We start from the raw sequence: 18,475 nt of genomic DNA, 5'->3' as shown, positions 1-18,475 counted from the left end.
TTGCTAACCTAGTGTCTTCCGGAAGTTTGAGACTATAACTCTTCGGCCCCAGGCAGCACATCTGGAGGGCGCCAGGTTTGTGAAGGCTAATGTAGACTTTACTGAGCTAGGTGGGGCAGTGGTGTAACTCTGGAGTAAGCCAGCATGCCATGCCCATTCAAAAGTGTTGCATGGATGCTGAATGGCATTACTAAAGAAGAGGCAGGAAGGCAGCTTTCAAACTTCTTACACCTTCTGAAACCTGTGGCTGGTCTCTATTTCCTGTATAAGTGTGCCCCTAGTCATGCTCACTGGAGAGACAGTGGAGATGTCTTTTTAAAAATATTATGATGCTGTGCGTGTGTGGCAGTGGAGTCTTTGCCACTGGTCCTCGCCCCCCCCCCAAGTTAAATATTGAGCGGGAGATGGATGTGCCTTGACCCTAGTGCAAAGAACATGTAAGTGCCGGTTGCCAGAGCACCATCCCTTCCTTGCCATCCCTTTCGCCAGCCCTCTTATCTAAATAGGAAACGTTGCCTAATGTGTGTGTTGTTCTGCCTTTGAGTTGCAGCTGTTCTGTCGTCAGGACAAGTGGATTCACTGTGAGAGCAAACATTGCTCCATCTGCTATATGCATGTATTCATTTACTCTGCAATCGGAGGCTCTGCCTTGCGCTGGCAGGTTGTGGCTAGGGCCCAAACTAGATGGGGCTATCCAGGCCTCATGCGACTGATTCTTCACCCCACCCCACCTAAAAATAAACAGCTCTTGCAGGGGTTGAACCAGATTGCAGCTGTGGTGCTTTAAACCCTTTGCACTTTGCTACAGTCAAAATTCGAATTGGGCTGGGTGCGTGCATGCACGCGTTCCTTCTCTTTGCAGCAGGAGGGAGGTTTCACGTGGTGCAAGCAACAGGGATGGGCCCCCTCTTGATTTGGAGCATAACCACACTGGGGTGCACACAGGGTTGGAGATGATCTTCCCCATGCCAAGGTATTACTCCAGCTCCCCCCCCCCCAACTTGGCTATTTGTTGTGGGAGAGGGCCACGCAAGGGTTAAAGATGTGAATGACTTCATGCCCCGCTTGGCCCCGGCACAACTTCATAAGGCAGAGCACAGCAGGGCATGCCGTTGCAAGATAAAGACACACCATGTGCCGCAGATAAAATCAGTACGTAATGGCAGTGTGCTTATGTGATTGTGGTGACTGTCAGTGTGAGGATTGTGGGTGTTGCGTGTATTTAAGGATGCCTCGATGTGCTGGAGAGTTCTAAATCCGGGCTCTGCTAATGATAGGACCCTATGCATCGTCCCTACCGTGGTATCTGTTATGTATTGAAGTCACAACTCACAACTTAATAGTATCCAAAGGAAGGGAATTACAAGATGGCCTCCCAGGTCTATGGGAAGCCAATTGAGCAGAGATGTGGCTGCCCAGATGATTTTGGTCTGCAACTCCCGTCTCCCCTGATCATTCACCCTGCTGGCTGGGCTTGTTGGGTGGCTGAAGTCCAGCAACATCTGGCACATCTACTGAGCATCTATAAGGGCCGTACCCTCACCTAGCCGCATTCTGAATCAGCCTCACCCCTTGGTGGGATAATTAGGCTTAACGATATCAGGGTTGGTTTATGGAAACATGCAAAAACTGACCCAGGCCAGAAACAGATGGAGCCACCTGCTCCAGGGCTGGGGAACCCAGACCTTGTTGGACTACAACCCCCATCTGCCCTAGCTGTGGTATGGATGATGGGACCTGTAGTCCAGCAACGTTCCAAATGGCCGCAGAGTCCCCCAGCCCTGGTCTTTTTTTTTCTTCCCTATTTGGGAGCTTTCCCTCATCCTGCTAACCCATCTGTGTCCCTCTGTGTTCTGCTGCAGGGCCGCCGAGCTGGAGAGATGAACGTGGGCACAGCTCACAGCGAAGTGAACCCAAACACCCGGGTCATGAACAGCCGGGGCATCTGGCTCTCGTACGTCTTGGGCATCGGCCTTCTGCACGTGATCCTCCTCAGCATTCCCTTCTTCAGCGTCCCTGTGGTTTGGACTCTGACCAACATCATCCACAACACGGTACGGGGAGCCCCTTTTGGAGCAGCTTTGAGTTCCACCGTTGGGCATTGTAGGCAGAGGATCCTTCTGCAGGCAGCACAGGGAGGGGGAAGCCAACACAATTCCCACCCCGTGTACTCCCTATAACACAGGGGGTGGGGAACCTTAGGCCCAGGGCCAAGTACAGTCTTCCAGAGCTCCCTAACTGGCCCTTTTCTTCAGCCCTCCAAGAAATGGCCATCTAGGCTATATGAATGTCTGGTGTCTAGACCATGTAGCAGGCAAGTATCCATCTAGATGCAAGTCTGACGCTATCAGCTGGATTGTCCAGAGAGATCCATCAAGTTGTCAGTGCCAAGGATGGGATTGTTGCTATGAGCATGCAAGCTGAGCAGAGAGTCACTGTTTTAAAAAAACGTTTGTGGATTCATCCTAAGCATTGTTGTGCCTACCTGCCAGGTATAACAGACATTGATTTTTTATTAGGGTCTTGGTGGTGGTTTTTAAATCTGCAAACCAACCCACTTTTAGTCGTGAAATGCTTCTAACGGAGACCTCTTTTCCAACTTCATTTATCTTGTTCTTGCAGTCAGGGTCCATTTTACAATTTCTTAAAGATACAGTACTGCACATGTGCCCACGCGCGCACACATATACATGCACACAGCTGGCTCAGGTTTGACAACCTCAGCATAGGAAACTGTGATGTATTATGCCAAGAACCAGTGTGGCACTTGCATGCTCCCTGCGCCACCCCCATGCACCGACTTTTAGCACTTCTATCACGATTACTTTAAACCACTTCAATGCCTGATCTGGGAAACCATGGATTAATCTTGGTTCACTCACCGAGTGTGGTTATACCACAGTTTCCCAGTTCAGGTATAATAGGAAACTATGGTTTAAATTAACTCTGGACCACTAAAGCTTGCTGCAGGAAGGGAGTGGGGGGGTGGAGCACAGGGTTTATTAAGGATTAGTAAGCCATCTGAAAAACCTCATACATGCTTCTACCCCACCTCCTGTTTTTGTTTTGTGCAAACCTGAGACTGTTAAGGGGAGAAAATCCTCCCTAAACCCATTCAGAAAACAAAAAGAACATCCCAGTTTGAATATCACACCAGTTTGAAAGGTCATGGCTTCCCCCTAAGGAATCCTGGGAAGTGTAGTTTGTTAAGGATGCTGATAGTTAACAACAGGAGACCCTCAACAGAGTTAGGCTTTCCAGAGTTCCCTGGGAAAGAGGGATTGATCATAGGGGGTTTCAGCAACCTGGAAACAAACTGCAGTTCCCAGCATTCTGTGACAGTTCACAGTGCTGTAGTACAGTTTTAAAGGTACAGTGGTACCTCGGGTTACAGACGCTTCAGGTTACAGACTCCGCTAACCCAGAAATAGTACCTCGGGTTAAGAACTTTGCTTCAGGATGAGAACAGAAAACTCATGGCGGCGGTGTGGCAGCAGCAGGAGGCCCCATTAGCTAAAGTGGTACCTCAGGTTAAGAACAGTTTCAGGTTAAGAACGGACCTCCAGAACGAATGAAGTTCTTAACCCGAGGTACCACTGTATACTGCAGATGGGGGACTAAAGCTCACAAAACAGGCTGCACAAGGAGCAGGTGTGAAAGTACAATTTGAAATAATCATAATATAATTTTAAGGTTGATGACTATGGTGTGCCTTAGCAGGGGCTCATTCTCCCTCGTCCTTAACATTGGTCCATATTTCTGGGCATCTCCCCACCCCCAACCCTCAGTTAACCTTAATCTGCTTAGCCTAATATCCAGACGCTATCTCAGCGCAGACATGGCAGCCTGCTGGCTTATGCCCTGTGCTCAGAGTGGTGCATCATTTTGCATCTAGCCAGGGGCGGTGGGGGTGGGGAGCAGCTCTTCCGGCGGGTCACCCCATCTGCTCCACATGCAATTATTTCTTCACTTTAGCAGTAAAAACAACTGAGAGTGACAGCTATGTGCTGTTTGGCTTCCTTCCCCTCTGATATATTTAACGTGTCGCTGGCCCTGTAGGGTGTCTAGCTCAGGATTGTTAGAAGGGTTTTTTATAACGGCGTCAACGTAGAGAGATGCACTTGCTGTGTTTGGTTTCCACACACAGTGGTTGTATTCCAAAGCATATGCATTCATCTAAGTCCAGGGAGTGAGGAAACTCAGGTCTGGGGGGCTGGATTTGGCCCTCAAGACATCTCTGCCTGGCCTCACGTCCCTTCTCAGGCCACACCCCTCACTCGGCTGACTCTTCGCCCTTGTCTCGTGATTTTTACTGGACCGAAATGTGTCTGCTTGCATGCCTGGATGTAGGCAAGAGTTTGGCCTCATCCACCACTGATATGTGGCCCTTGGAAGACCCCCCCCCCATGACAGAATGTGGCCCTTCATTGCCCCTGATGTAAGGTGCATCTAAGAAAAAATGTAGCAAAAAGAGAGAGAAAGATGCGATAGTGTTGGAGGAGGCAACAAGACGGGATAATCGTGACTGGATTTGTAGGCACACACACACATACACACACACACACACACACACACACACACACACACTTACACAGGGTCTCTCTTTCTCTCTCTCCTGGCCACCTACTGTGGAACAGCAAGACAGACCCTAGCTGACATTCAGCCGGACCCCAGAATGAGTGAATTGACCTCAGTACCCACTGACATCAATTGAGCAACTTCGTTGTGACTCTAGTCACCCATTGGTTTCAATGGGACTTAAGTGCCACCACCTTATAATTTGGATCCACCCAATGATTTCGCGTGGGAAGAACTGAAATCAAAGCGGATAAGAGCTGGAAAGAATTAACACAAAGGAGTCCGGGCACCTTGGTACCGGTTATCGCCATGCTTTGTTATCATTGCTTCATGATAGGATGAGCTTAAGATGATTTGCAACAGGGAGTCGCCCGCTCACAGATTTTATCTGGTGCTTTTGTTCTCTTTCAAGGCTTCTCCACCCCCGCTATGTAGGAAGCGAACACTGTACGGCCGCCAGCTTAAAATTCCAAAGTGCAAGGGTTTCTAGAGTGCTTCAGTATCCTGTTTCGTGAAACTCGAAGCTTGGTGAAATTGGGGCGTCTGCAGCTAAAGGATTGTTATTTGGGCAGTTCATCCTCCTCCTGTTTAATACGGACATTTGGATTTCTCACGCCCAGTGCTTATTATCACACCCATTTACTCCATCCAACTTAATTGCAAAAAGCTACAGCCACCCCTAATTTGCTTAATACCACTTTAGCAAAAGCTTCCCAGCACCTACTCCATTAATTGGAAATGTGGGGTGAGCCACACTTTTTGTGCAGGGCGGATGATAATAATAATAATAATTAATTTATTATTTATACCCCACCCATTTTAAAATACATTAAAACCTCAGTCATTAAAAACTTCCCTGAACAGGGCCGCCTTCAGATGTCTTCTAAACATTAGATGGTTGTTTATTTCTTTGACATTTGGTGGGAGGGCATTCCACAGGGCGGGTGCCACTTCCAAGAAGGCCATCTGCCCGGTTCCCTGTAACTTCACTTCTTGCAGTGAGGGAACTGCCAGAAGGCCCTCGGAGCTGGACCTCAGTGTCCGGGCTGAACGATGGGGGTGGAGACGCTCCTTCAGATATACTGGGCCGAGGCCGTTTAGGGCTTTAAAGGTCAGCACCAACCCTTTGAATTGTGCTTGGAAACCTTTGCAAAGGTGTTCAGGGGTAATGGAGGCACACTGAATAACGATGCAGCCTTGTGCATTTTTTCATAGCATGCTACCCCTGCCAGGTTACAATGAGGGCAGGGTTGTCTAGCTTACAAGCACAAGAGCCCCGCTGGATCAGGCCAAAGGCCCTCCTAGTCCACCATAGTTCTCATAGTGGCCAACCAGATGTCTATGGGAAGCCCACAAGCAAGGCAACAGCCCTCTGCCCATTCGTGAGTCCCCCCCGCGGGTGGTATGCAGAGGCAGGCCACTTCTGACATTGGCGGTAGAACGTAGTAGCCGCGATGGCTAGTAGCTGTTGATGGCCTTTGTGTAATCCTCTTTTAAAGCCGTCCAAGTTGGTAGTCATCGCTACAACATGTGGGAGTGAGTTCCGTAGTCCACCTACGCTCCGTGTGAAGAAATGGCTTTCTTTTGTCGGGGGCGCAACCACATCTGGCGCAAGTGGGGTGGAGTTGCCAAACACCTGGCAAACACCTGGCCATGACTGGTGGACTGCATTTCGATTGGTAGAGTCGAAACGTGGAGCCCTGACATACAGCTGTGTTAAATTTCCCACACCACACATTTATTATTTCATAAAATTTTGTACAGTGGTACCTCGGGTTACATACGCTTCAGGTTACAGACGCCGCTAATCCAGAAATATTACCTCGGGTTAAGAACTTTGCTTCAGGGTGAGAACAGAAATCGTGCTCCAGCGGCAACAGGAGGCCCCATTAGCAAAAGTGGTACCTCAGGTTAAGAACGGTTTCAGGTTAAGAACAGACCTCCAGAACGAATTAAGTTCTTAACCCGAGGTACCACTGTATATCGCTTGATTGGGGGGGGGGGGGACTCAAAGCGGTCTACAAAGCAGGTAAACCAATAAAATCATCACTTAAAAATTTACAACCGTAATTTAAAACAGCATTTCCCAAACTTTGGTCTTTAGCTGTTTTTGGACTACAATTTCCCATCATCCCCAACCACTGCTCCTGCTAGCAAGGGATGATGGGAGCTGGTAGTCCCAAAACAGCTGAAGACCACTCTGGGATTGCGGCGCTCATCTCGCTTTATTGGCCGAGGGAGCTGGCGTACAGCTTCTGAGTCATGTGGCCAGCATGACTAAGCCGCTTCTAGCGAACCAGAGCAGCGCACAGAAACACCGTTTACCTTCCCGCCGGAGCAGTACCTATTTATCTACTTGCACTTTGAGGTGCTTTTGAACTGCTAGGTTGGCAGGAGCAGGGACTGAGCAACAGGCGCTCACCCCATCGCGGGGATTCGAACTGCCGACCTTCTAATCAGCAAGTTCTAGGCTCTGTGGTTTAACCCACAGTGCCATCCGCGTCCCAACATTTGGGTAAGCATGTCTAAACTAAACAAGAATGTCTTTGGCAGGTGCGGAAAGGAATACAGTGAAAGCGCCTGCCTTGGTATCAGTAGGCAGGGAGTGCCAAACTAAACGAATTCTTACAGATGCGGTTGTGGGTATTATGTGGCATTTTATAGAAGTGCCAATTCTGTTGACTGAAGTGGTCAAGTGGGCACATATGGTAGCCTAGCTGCTATACGTCCGGAATTCCCCAGACATATCTGGAATTCGTCCGTCGGAAATAGCGTCCATACGGAATTTCCAAAAATTGGTAAAAAAATGGCAACCCGAGTCGATAGTGTTAATTTTGGGGCAAATTTCCTTTAAAAAAAAAAAAAAGCCCCAAAATTTCAAAGCTCAACAACTTTGCCCACAAAAAAGCTCAACAGATTTTATGTCCGGACTTTGACTTTTTGAAATATGGCAACCCTAACATTTAGGGTAAGAGGATGTCATAGGTAAACAGGTCCCAAGGTGTTAAGAGCTTTATATACTAATAGTAACACCTTGAACCAGGGCAGAGCCCTGAGCACAGGTGTTAGGTGCTGAAAAGGCATTCTGCACTAACTGCAGCTTCAGGGTCAAGGGCAAAGGAAGTCCCACAAACAGCGCATTGCAGTAATCTAACCTTGAAGCAACCAGTGCATGAACTACTGAGGCCGGGCTCTCCCGGTCCAGGAGCAGCCCCCCTATGTGCTAAGCTGCCTCCTACACACCTGTGACAATAACATGTGCGTCTTAGTTGCCGCTGCCCGCTGCAATAACCTAGGGCAGATTAGGAATTTGCACACAGGTCTGGCTCAAGGCATTTTGTTAGTGCGGTGTGAAATCTGAATTGGCACCCTCTCTCTGCCCTGGGTACCATTGGCCACGCAGACGCCAATAACCGGTGTGGCACAATTCGTGACCTAGAAGTAGATCTGTGTAGGAAATCTGCTTTGCGTAGAGCGCCGGCCCTTTGAAAAATTATGTATGTGACACTTTGCCTCCAAAAAAGAGCAGGGAGGGGGCTGCGTCTTGAGGCCCCAGTTATATTTTTATGTGCATTACAGCATCTGAATTTCTCAGCACTGCTTTGTAGGCAGCAGAAGTGGCAACAGCTCCCCCTGCCAGCACAAATGTATAAATGACGTGTTCCATGCTAGTTCACTGCTCAGTGCTTCCTCCTGCTTTTTTCTCCTTTCTTCCTTGGATCAGGTTAGCCAAAGCATTTTAAGACTCCAAATACTGCAGCTTCTTCCCTCTGCCACATTTTTAAAGGTCGGTCAATAGTCCTCTTTGCAGCACTGCTTCTAGTGGACTTCAGCCAAGCACCTTAGATTGAGGGTTTGTAGTAGAATAATAATTATCCTAAATTAGCACTGTATCTGCACGTTTGCCCTTTTTCCTGCTAGGCTACCCTTGCTTCTCATTGAAAAGTGGTTATTCATTGGTTGTGCAGGAACCTTTCCTTCAACACAGCACATCTTTCGCAAGGACGTTGCTGCCTTTTCAACCGGTTAAATCGGGACTCGAAACAAGAGAGAGGAAGAGATGAGCGAAGTAGCCCAGAATAGCGATGGAATATTATTCCCCACCGCCATGTAGCCCTAAAAACACACGTGTGTGTTTGTGCTTTCTTACAGAGCATGTACATTTTCTTACACACTGTGAAAGGAACGCCTTTCGAGACGCCTGACCAGGGCAAAGCCCGGCTGCTGACTCACTGGGAGCAGATGGATTACGGGGTGCAGTTCACCGCTTCCCGCAAGTTCCTGACCATCACACCAATTATACTGTGAGTGTAAAAGAGGGCTTGGGACTGTACTGATAAGGCTAGGTGCAAATCGCTTCTGCATCAGGCCAGAGGCCTGCCAAGCCCAACATCCCGTTCCCACAACGGCTAGTCTGATGCCTGCGGGAAGCCCGCAAACAAGAAATGTTGCTGTTCTCCATCAATGAGTATTCGGAGTCATGATGCCTGTGGTCCTGAGGATGTTATGAAGCCAAGTTGACTAGTAGCCATATCCTCCATGTACTTGCCTCACCCTCTTTTTAAGGCTGTCTAAGCCCTAATGGCCACCCCCACAATAGCAGGCCAGTTCCATAAATTAACTCCACACTGTGCGAAGAAATGCTTTTTAGACCCACAGAACTCCTTCCTCCCTTTGTGCCCTTAGAGCCGTGTTTCCCAAATTTGGGTCTCCCGCTGGTTTTCCCCAACTACAATTCCCATCATCCTTGACCCCGCTGGTCTTGCTAGCTTAGGGATGATGGGAGTTGTAGTCCAAAAACGACAGTACCTTAACATTCTCTGGGTAGTGAGCAATACAATTTGCAACGTTAAAAAAATGAAAAATCCCTGGAAAAATGAAAAGCTCTTCACCTGGCACTCAAAGAATATATATAAGATGTATAAGACTGAATCAGGTGAGTGTTGGAGATGTAATGAGACTGAGGGTACTTTCTATCATATATGGTGGACCTGTAAAAGAGTATTGGGAAATAATTCATAATGAACTGAAAGAAATGTTTAAAAGTACTTTTCCAAAAAAACCTGAGTCCTTGAAGTTGGAGATAAGTCAGACAGAAATTCCCAGGTGTTGGAAAAGGTTATTTATGTTTGTCACTACTGCAGCTCCTGTTTCTTTAGCCCAAAAATGGAAAATGAGTGAAGTCCTGACTGGCAACTTAAACTGATGGACTATGCGCAGCTTGCGAACCTAATGTATAGAATATGAGAACAAGAAGAACATAACATTTAAAGAAGATTGGAAAATATTTATTGAATATATGGGGGGGGGATTGGGTACATATGAAAATGTGGGCAGCATAATTAAGATAAATTCAACAGTGCAAATAAGTTTTGATGGATGTAATACAGAATGGTTTAGTTTATATAAAATGTGCAGGTGTTTATGCTGTGCGAAATGAACCATGGAAAGAGAGGAAGGGAAGTCATTGATATTTTAAGGTTGTTTAAGTGAATATTCTAAAAGGTAAAACAGAAATTTAATAAAAATTATATATTGAGAGAGAGAGAGATTATATGCATGATATAAAAATGGTGTGTGTGTGTGTGTGTGTGTGTGTGTGTGTGCATGATATGGACACCCAGCAAGCCTCCCTAGGGAGGGCATTCTATGTTTCAACCTTCAGTGTGGGCCAGTTGAGGGAATTGGGGCATACGCGATTCAATTCTCTCCTCCTTTTCTTTCTTCCGCAGTTATTTCCTTACTAGCTTCTACACTAAATACGACCGGATACACTTCATCATCAACACCATCTCCTTGATGAGCGTCTTGATCCCCAAACTACCCCAACTGCATGGCGTACGCATCTTTGGGATTAACAAGTACTGAGCCCGGGTGTCTTTTATATTCCCTTCTGGTGAGCAGTGAGAGGCCAGCAACGTGAGAACCCTGTTTCCTTCGTTCCGGCTGCGTCTTCAGGATACACTTCCACACAATGGCTCCTTTTTAAAAATTTAATTTCTTTTTAAAATGAGCACATGTTGAGCAGGATTCCAAGATCTGACAGAGAACGCAGACGGCTCAAACGATGCTTGAATCCTGGGTAGAGTTTAGCTTGGAAGAGAGACAAGGGTTGGTGGGGGGGAGCTTAAAATGTATTTATTATTATTATTATTATTATTTTATTTTTCAAGAATCTGAAAATAGAGGCAGACAACACTGAAATTTGAAAGGTACTCATAGCTTGCTCTCTGGGTAATGGAAGACATCCAGCCCAGAAGGCTTGGACAGTTATAGAAAGGTAGGAGCCTATTGCAAGGCGACGTTTAGGATGATAGCAAATGCACTTTAATATAAGGGGGGAATTTGTGACTTGCTCATTGAAAGGGCTATATCAGAAATTTTGAGATGCACACTAGGTATAGATTTCTTTGTGAGTTTGGAAACCTTAGCTGATCATTTATAAATACATTTTAATTATTTGGTAGGCAGTTGGGACAGATTCTCATTCTTTCTTGCAGGAGCATGAACCAGGTTTCTCCCCCCAGTTACAAAAGCAATGCTCTTCAGAGTCTTCTTTGAAAAGCCTTTGCCTATATATATATATATATATATATATATATATCTCAAAGCTTTTCCCTCTCTGAGGTTGAGGGAGTGGGGAACTCCACATGGCAGGTTGAAAACACAACCCAGGGACGAGAAGGAAGAGGGAAGAAATGTTTTGACACTTGCCTTGCAGTGGTTGCCACATTTCGACGGTCGCAGCTGCCTCATTGCGGCATCTCTTCTGGATGGGAGAGCCAATGGCTGAAAGACCAGTCTCTTGCAGCATGGGTGGTTTATTTTGACATTGTACAATGACGGCGGTGGAGAAGACACAAGATGAGGCCAAAGGACCCAGGCACCATTTCCAGTCTCTCTCGGTTGGAAATCCAGCATAAGTTGATTAGGGTTGGTTAGGTACCACTCGTTGATTCATTCGCTGATTCATGCCAGCACTGGGGTTCAGAGAGAGCTATCTTGTTGCTGCCCTCTGTGATGTCCAACTGAGATGTTTCCTGGGCGGCCTCCACCCATGTGGTTTAATGGGCTTTTGCTTTAGTGCCCCACTGTGTCAGAATAAAAAACCCTGTATTGCTCTCTGTCACCTAGAATGCAGATATTTTGGTATACGTCTGACTGCTGGTTGGTCTGCTTCCTAAACACCAGTACAGCAAGGAGGAGGGTTTTCTTCTGCTAATAGATTAGTAAGTGAGTTTATTTCTTTCTGATGCTTCTGTTGGATGGGGGGGGGGGAGAGAAACAGACTCTGAGAGCTATAATACATTATGCCATGTAATTGCCAACAGCCTTTTAAGGTGCAGGCTGCAATTCAATCATGCGGACATCAAGAAAAACGTGTGTTAAGTTTTGATCATCAGGATCATAGGTATGTGAGTTTGGTTCTTCTTGTCAATGTTGTGTCCTTTGTTTAAAAAATAATAATACAATTTCCCTCCCCTTATCCACCCTGCCCCAGGAAATGCACACATTGCTAGCTAGGATATGAGTTTTATGATGGAATTTAAACAGCCTGAGTATTTCCTGGAATCTGTTTCTCAGGCTTGTTAGCTTGGCAACTGAAATGTTTCCTTACCCCACTAAACTGGAGAGGCATCTAAACATTTGAGGCCAGTGCCAATAATTCATAAACCGTTTTCCCAGCTTTATAACTGTTTGGGACACTTCCCTGAAAGGAGGAGGAGGGGATTTTAAACACCACCTCTGCTTTTGGCAGTATCTAGAAGTGATGGCAGGGAAAGTCCACCTGGTTTCAATGGCCACATTAGCAGTGGTGATGCTATTGGGCTTTGCAGCAAGCAGAGGTGCTGGGTTGGGCAAAGAGGTTTAAAAGCCTTCCACCAAGCCCAGTATCATTAAAGGGATAGGAGTTGCCCCTTTCTTTCTCTTCAGATGTCCTTCCCATTATCTGATTTGGTACAATCTATGTAATAAAACAGATGATTTTAGCTGAGGTTCCTGCATTGCAGGGGCTTGAACTAGTTGACTCTTGGCCCCTTCCAACTCTACAATTCTATGTTTCTATCCCTATCCTTGACCAGTGGTTCAAGGCAGCTCAAGAGACAAAAATAAAAGCCCCTTTACACCTGCAGCAAAAAATGTAAAGGACAGTTAAGTGGCTGTCCGGGGAGGCAATGTGTACTAAAATCCACAAAGCTTCAGGGAGAATGATGCAAGAAACAAAGGAGATTGAAAATGTGGAGGCAGAGGTGGTGAACCTGCGGGACCTCCAGGTGTCGGGGGACTACAACTCCCATAATCCATGAACATTGGCCGTGCCAGCTGTGGTTGATGAGAGCTGGAGTCGAGTGGCACCTGGAGCATGTTCCCCATGCCCTCTATTGAAAGAATTACAGTGGAGCTGTGTTTGGCACAGCTGCAGCCAAACATTGCTTTTGGGCTTGTCACCTGTATGGTTTAGCAGCCTTTGTGTCACACTTGGGACTAGTAATCTTGGAATTGAAGGTCAGGTCCTGGTGTACTTGGAGCTCTCCCTCCAGACACGGAAGGGAAGAGTATCAGCCCTTGCAATTTCCTGTCAGTCAGAGACCTTCTCGGTTGGCCAAGTAGAAGGACCAGGTCCCTGTTCTCTACCTTTGGTTGTCTGACAGAGCAGGACCTTATTCCTGGTTACTCCTGAGGCTGTAGTTCCTCAACCTGATGGAAGTCATCTAGCCCTTGCCGTAGCCCAACAACTTGTCATGTTGTTGTTGTTTTGATTGGCACTGACAGTTGTAATTAAGTTTAGGTACGTGAGTTTGTGAATTAGGAAGGCGATAGTAGCTTCGAAATTACGGATAGGCAATATATACCACTGTTGATGATGACTGGTGTGGACCAGAGCTTGTCATCTAGGCACAGAGAGGGAGGCAGGGTCTTCCCGGTGTAATTCTTCTCTGAGCCTTCCCTGCTCAAGACACCTGCCAGCAAAGTGGGCTAAGAGGATTAACATTGTAAGCTTTTCACCCAGATCCCAGCGCTAAGATGCTGAGCTGCTATTGACCTCCGTTAGAGCCTGTATTTTTTAACTTCCTGTCTAAGGCAACTTGAAAGCAAGGTACTTTTTAAAATATTCATGAAAAAGGAAGAAAACCAAATTTAACGAAATGTGAAAAACATACCGAGGCCGGGGAAAAGACTTGGCATTGGGTTCTCAGAAAAGCGGCGGGGGGGGGGAATAGGCATTTTAATTTTTCTTCTTCTTGAGTTCATTTCAATTATTAGCTTTTTCCAGCACTAGATCTCCCCGTTCTAGCTCCCATTCTTTATTCTGCAGAAGAAAAACAGCTACTAATATGTCAGAATAATAGAGGAATGCAGAACAACCACTTGCCAGTTTTCAGTAATTCAGTGGAACCAGATGAGCCCAGGTTAAAAGTTCAAACTCAGCAGCGATTTTAAGAAATTTTAAGCAAACGCACAATTTTAACCCCAGGTCTTGCTTTGATGAAGAAGCAAAAAATACCGGGGGAGGGAAACAGTCTGCTTCAACGTAGATTTCTGCAATAGAAGTTGTGCTCATTACTTGATGATACGTGTAACTCAATATATGGATAACTTAAAGGGCTTGTGTATTTTTTAGCACTATTCCAATATATGGGTGGTTAAGGCCTTAAACACAGATCTAAGTTGCACTCTTCCGAAAAACAGAAAGTTATTTTGCAAGGGTATAAATCAGTACCCTACTAAAAAGGAAAAAATATAGAAAGAGCTCATTAGCACTATGTCTACACACCAGCCAATTTTCATGTCATTCATTGCTCTGCAAACTTCTGCTCCTACCGCTTCTTTTTCATTATTCTGAGGGGATTGTTCAGAGTAGCCCGTTCACCAGCCACAGTGCTCTCAAGGTGTTCTAGGCCTGCCTTAGCAACCTGAAGTCCTCCAGATGTTTAGGATGTCCATCAGCCCCAGCCAACAAGGCCCAGAGCTCTAGGATGAAGGGAGTTGTAGAGCAACAACATCTGGAGAGTACCAAGTTGGGGAACCAGCTGTTCCAGGCTGTGTTTCCCGTTGTCAATAAAAGTTCTTGTTACAGTTAAACAAAGGAGGTGGGTTTAGCTTTATGAAAATCTAAACAAAACCCTTTACAATGCGAGCTGCCAGCTCACTCTTCTGGCAATAGTTATTGCTACTAGAAAAGTGAGCTTACGTTGTCCAGGCCAAGACCATATGAGAGAATCAGCTGGCAGATTGCTCCTTTACATTAAAAATATTAAATATTTGTGGAAACTTTCAAAACCAAGTGGAGATAAAGAGAGCCTGGGCTGTGGTCAATCCTATATGCTCATTTGCTGAGGACTTGCTCAGTCCTGGCTTTGTCAAACAGAGCAAGCCCTGTTAATATGGCGTGAAACCCATTTGTTTTCCATATTCCCCAATGAAGCTGCTTCTTGGTGCTGACACGAGAGTTCAAGCAGTTTCCTTGTTGACCACTTTCTGTAACTCTGTACTGTAGAAAGAGCTGCTTTGCTAAGTGTGGGCACTCTCCATAAAGAAGGTGGTTTCTGTATACTATAAAATTTAGTAGTTGTGGTTTGGGATGAAATTCCACGGTGTTCTGTGGGCAGCAGAACCTATTAGAGACGATGCACCATCCTATCATTTTTAATAATTTGGAATCACTCCTGCTATCAGTAAATTGTTCCCCTGTGTGCGCCCCTAATGGAATCTCCCTGGCAGAGGGTAGTGGACATGCATAACTAAGGATGGCAGGGGGGCTGGGGAGGTATAATTGTCTTTGCTGAGTTGTGTTTTAACCAACCCAGTTAGGTCCACTGGGCCATTTATAAAGCGCCCCAAATCCCTCCTCAGTTTACCTTGGGAGCAAACAGAGATTGAGCCCTGCCTGCTCTTCTAAAGGAGGTGCTGGGCAGGCGGGCGATAGCATGCTCCCTTTAATTCACTGTCCCAAAGGCCAATCTCTTCCACCAGCACCCTAGTAACCATTTTGAAGGGGACTCAGAATCCAGTGCACCATTTGCAATATTGTCTCTGGGCCACAAATCTTTCCCCACCCTACATGGCTTTACGGATAAATAAATGCTCTCTTCATCATTGAAGTGGTGAGTAGAGAAGATGGGATTTCCCACACAAAAGTTGCATGTGAACACGTTTCTCTTGGAATAATAGTAGGTACCAAGGCTGCTTTGCCCAGGCTGGTATAATTAAGGTATAAAATGCATCTCGAGCCTGGTGCATCTCAGGCCATGCACTGTCTAGGGTTTCTGTTGTCAGGTTCTGTGATTAGTGCAGGAACAATCTGAAACATGGGCCTGTGGTGGTCAAAGCTTCAAGTTATACTAAAATCATGCTTGGCATTTCCCATGTGTATGCAATAAAAAGCTGAGGTTTACCCCTTCTCCCATGTGCTAATATCCTCCTGAAAATTACCCCTCTGTGAAGTTGTTTGCCCCCCCCCCCAAGCTGCCATTATCTGCAAACAGCAGCTTCAGGCAAGTGGGTTTTCAGTGATTATTGAAATTCAGTGATTTCATTATGGTCCCGATCTGGAATCGCTCCCTCTCGCACACAAAATAAATAGATTGTAAATAAAAAGACACAGGGAATCTCAACACGGGATTCAAGGACTTAATGTAGCATGTTGATAGAATGAAAATATGGAGCCTATCTGAAACAAATCAAGGTTTTCTTGTGGCTTTTGATGTGGACTCTATGGGGTCTGTGCACGCCCAGGACAATGCACAGAGCAGCCTAGAGGAGAACAACCCCTCTCCCAGCAAGCAGCTTGCATAGCATGCAGGTTCCACGGAGCAGACTGAGTAGCTGTGTGCTTTGTGCCAAGTCTGGAGCCAAAGTGCTGGCAGATACCTAGAACAGGTGGACCTCCTGGTCCTGGTGGGCACCAAACTCCCATCACCCTTGACCAATGGTGAGGGTGATAAGGGGGTTGTAGTTCAGCAGTACCTGGAGGTCTGGAGGTTCCCCCTCCCTGGGCTAGAGCAGATGATCAGGGCAGAAGTCGTTTCTCAGAGAGGAGTGTAGCAGGTGTGAAAGATTTGCAGCAGAACTGGATTTGTTATTTGATGATCATCTAACGGTCAACAGAGTTGCTAGTGTCCCTACTCAAATTGCCTGCGGTTCCTTCCTCCAACCGGCACCTAGGGTGGCTTGGTGAGTAGGGAATCTGTGCCTGAACAGCTGTGCTCCTGATTTGATCCCTACAACAACAACAACAATGCTGTTCCTGACCATGAGAACCTCTGTAACAGCCGAAGAAATGATGGAACACGCAATCGCACAATGGTCCACTCAAAGATCAGTGGAAAGGAAGCAACGTCTTTCCAAGTTGTCACAAGAAAGTTTTGCTCGAAATAAGTAGAACTGGGTTGTGGGGCTGCAAATGGCCTGCTCCCACCCAGATTTTTGCAGCAGGTAAAGCATAGTATCATATGGGCAAGTCATGTATATGTGACCATGCAGGGAACTGTGTAACAATGATTAAAGGGTCCCTGCCAAAGGGGCATATGTAGCATTTCTGGAACTCTAGAAATGGAAGGGAAAGGGAAAAGACCAATGAGCTCTTTTCACGACTTAACAGCAAGGTGCTGTGTTTACTACAGGAGCTAATACTTGTGGGTTTAATTGCTAATTTGGCATCAATTGGTTGGTGAGGTCTAGGTTTTTCTCTTAGCTTTATAGGCTGTTTACTTCATAAGGGTTTAATTTTTAAAAAACAACAATAATTAACTATTTTAAAGGTATGGTAGTAAGCTCTTTAGGAGGGCATGGTAGCTGAGTTGTTGCCACAAACTGCATTTTATGGTATGTCTGTGGATTGTTATTTAATTGTAGTGAATTAACCTATTGTATTGATTTACCATTATCTGTGAAATATAATTTTTAGAATGTGAGTGTGAATGTTCTTTTCAGTGAGCGTTAAATGTTTTACACCTTTGTGTCGAACATAGAATTACGGTTGTGTTGGTTTTAATTTTTTCTAATCTTCTTTTGTTTCTGGATTTGCTCTCGTTTTGTCGTGTACACGTGAGAAAAGAAAACTTTCATCTGGAGAACTTTCTAAGACAAAGTGTGAATATTATTTTTATGAGTCCTTTCTACAGTATTCAAAGACAAACCAATTAAAAAAAAACCAGTATTCATGTAATATATCTTGTATGTATTCCTGAAATCTGTACAAATATAAGAAAAGCTCTAATGTGTCAATGAGCACTGTCCTGCTCTTCCCCTGACTAGGGAGGGTGCCTGAAAAAGACAATGGTGTTTTGACATTGTGTTGAGGGTTCTTGGCTGCTTCCAGATCAGGGCCTTTTTGAGTCGTTTTTCATCCTAATGATAGTGACGTGGGAAGCTGCCTTATACCGAGTCAGATCACTGGCCCACCCAGCTCAGTATTGTTTATACCAGTGTATCCCAAACTTGGGTCTCCAGCTGGTTTTGAACTACAACTCCCATCATCCCTAGCTAGTAGGACTAATGGTCAGGGATGATGGGAATTGTAGTCCAAAAACAGCCGGAGACTCCAAGTTTGGGAAACGCTGGTTTATACGGACAGGCAGAAGCTGTCCAGGATTTCAGGCAGGGGTCTTTTTCTAGCCTGACCTGCAATTGCCATAGGAGCTTCGCAATGCAAAGCAGATGCCCTACCTCTGAGGTAAAAACAGATGGGCCCAACGACTCTTCCCCCTCACACATTTGTTGGCAACTTGCTTGCTCTGTCTCTCTACAAGTCATCACCATTTAACACATACACAAAAATCAAGGCACAAAGCACTTGCACATTAGTACCCAATTTTTCAAAATGTGGAAAAGTAACCCATCCAACACAAGTGGTAGATGAACCTGTGAGGAAGGAAGGAATGGCAGACTTGCC

The 18,475-nt window shown here is 45.9% G+C and overlaps 1 protein-coding gene and 1 long non-coding RNA gene across 6 annotated transcripts in view; one reads left to right on the top strand and one right to left on the bottom strand.

The window, feature by feature from the left end:
- ORMDL3 (ORMDL sphingolipid biosynthesis regulator 3) overlaps positions 1 to 17,753 on the top strand; it is a 32,509-nt gene extending 14,756 nt beyond the window's left edge. For all 5 annotated transcript variants that reach the window (XM_080978374.1, XM_080978375.1, XM_080978376.1 and 2 more), the window contains 3 exons: positions 1,863 to 2,054; positions 8,731 to 8,882; positions 10,311 to 17,753. In XM_080978374.1, coding sequence (XP_080834500.1) covers positions 1,881 to 2,054; positions 8,731 to 8,882; positions 10,311 to 10,446 — 462 coding nt within the window. In that variant the 5' untranslated portion in view covers positions 1,863 to 1,880 and the 3' untranslated portion in view covers positions 10,447 to 17,753. The remainder of the gene's footprint in view (positions 1 to 1,862; positions 2,055 to 8,730; positions 8,883 to 10,310) is intronic.
- LOC308461440 overlaps positions 1 to 18,475 on the bottom strand; it is a 68,881-nt gene that overhangs the window by 22,691 nt on the left and 27,715 nt on the right. The gene's annotated exons all lie outside the window — the stretch shown is intronic.

The sequence above is a fragment of the Podarcis pityusensis genome (assembly GCF_964106645.2).
Source record: "Podarcis pityusensis genome assembly, chromosome: 13".
NCBI classification, from domain to species: domain Eukaryota; kingdom Metazoa; phylum Chordata; class Lepidosauria; order Squamata; family Lacertidae; genus Podarcis; species Podarcis pityusensis.
The sequence above is the reverse complement of the archived record's forward strand: the minus strand, read 5'-3'. Positions and strand labels throughout refer to the sequence as shown.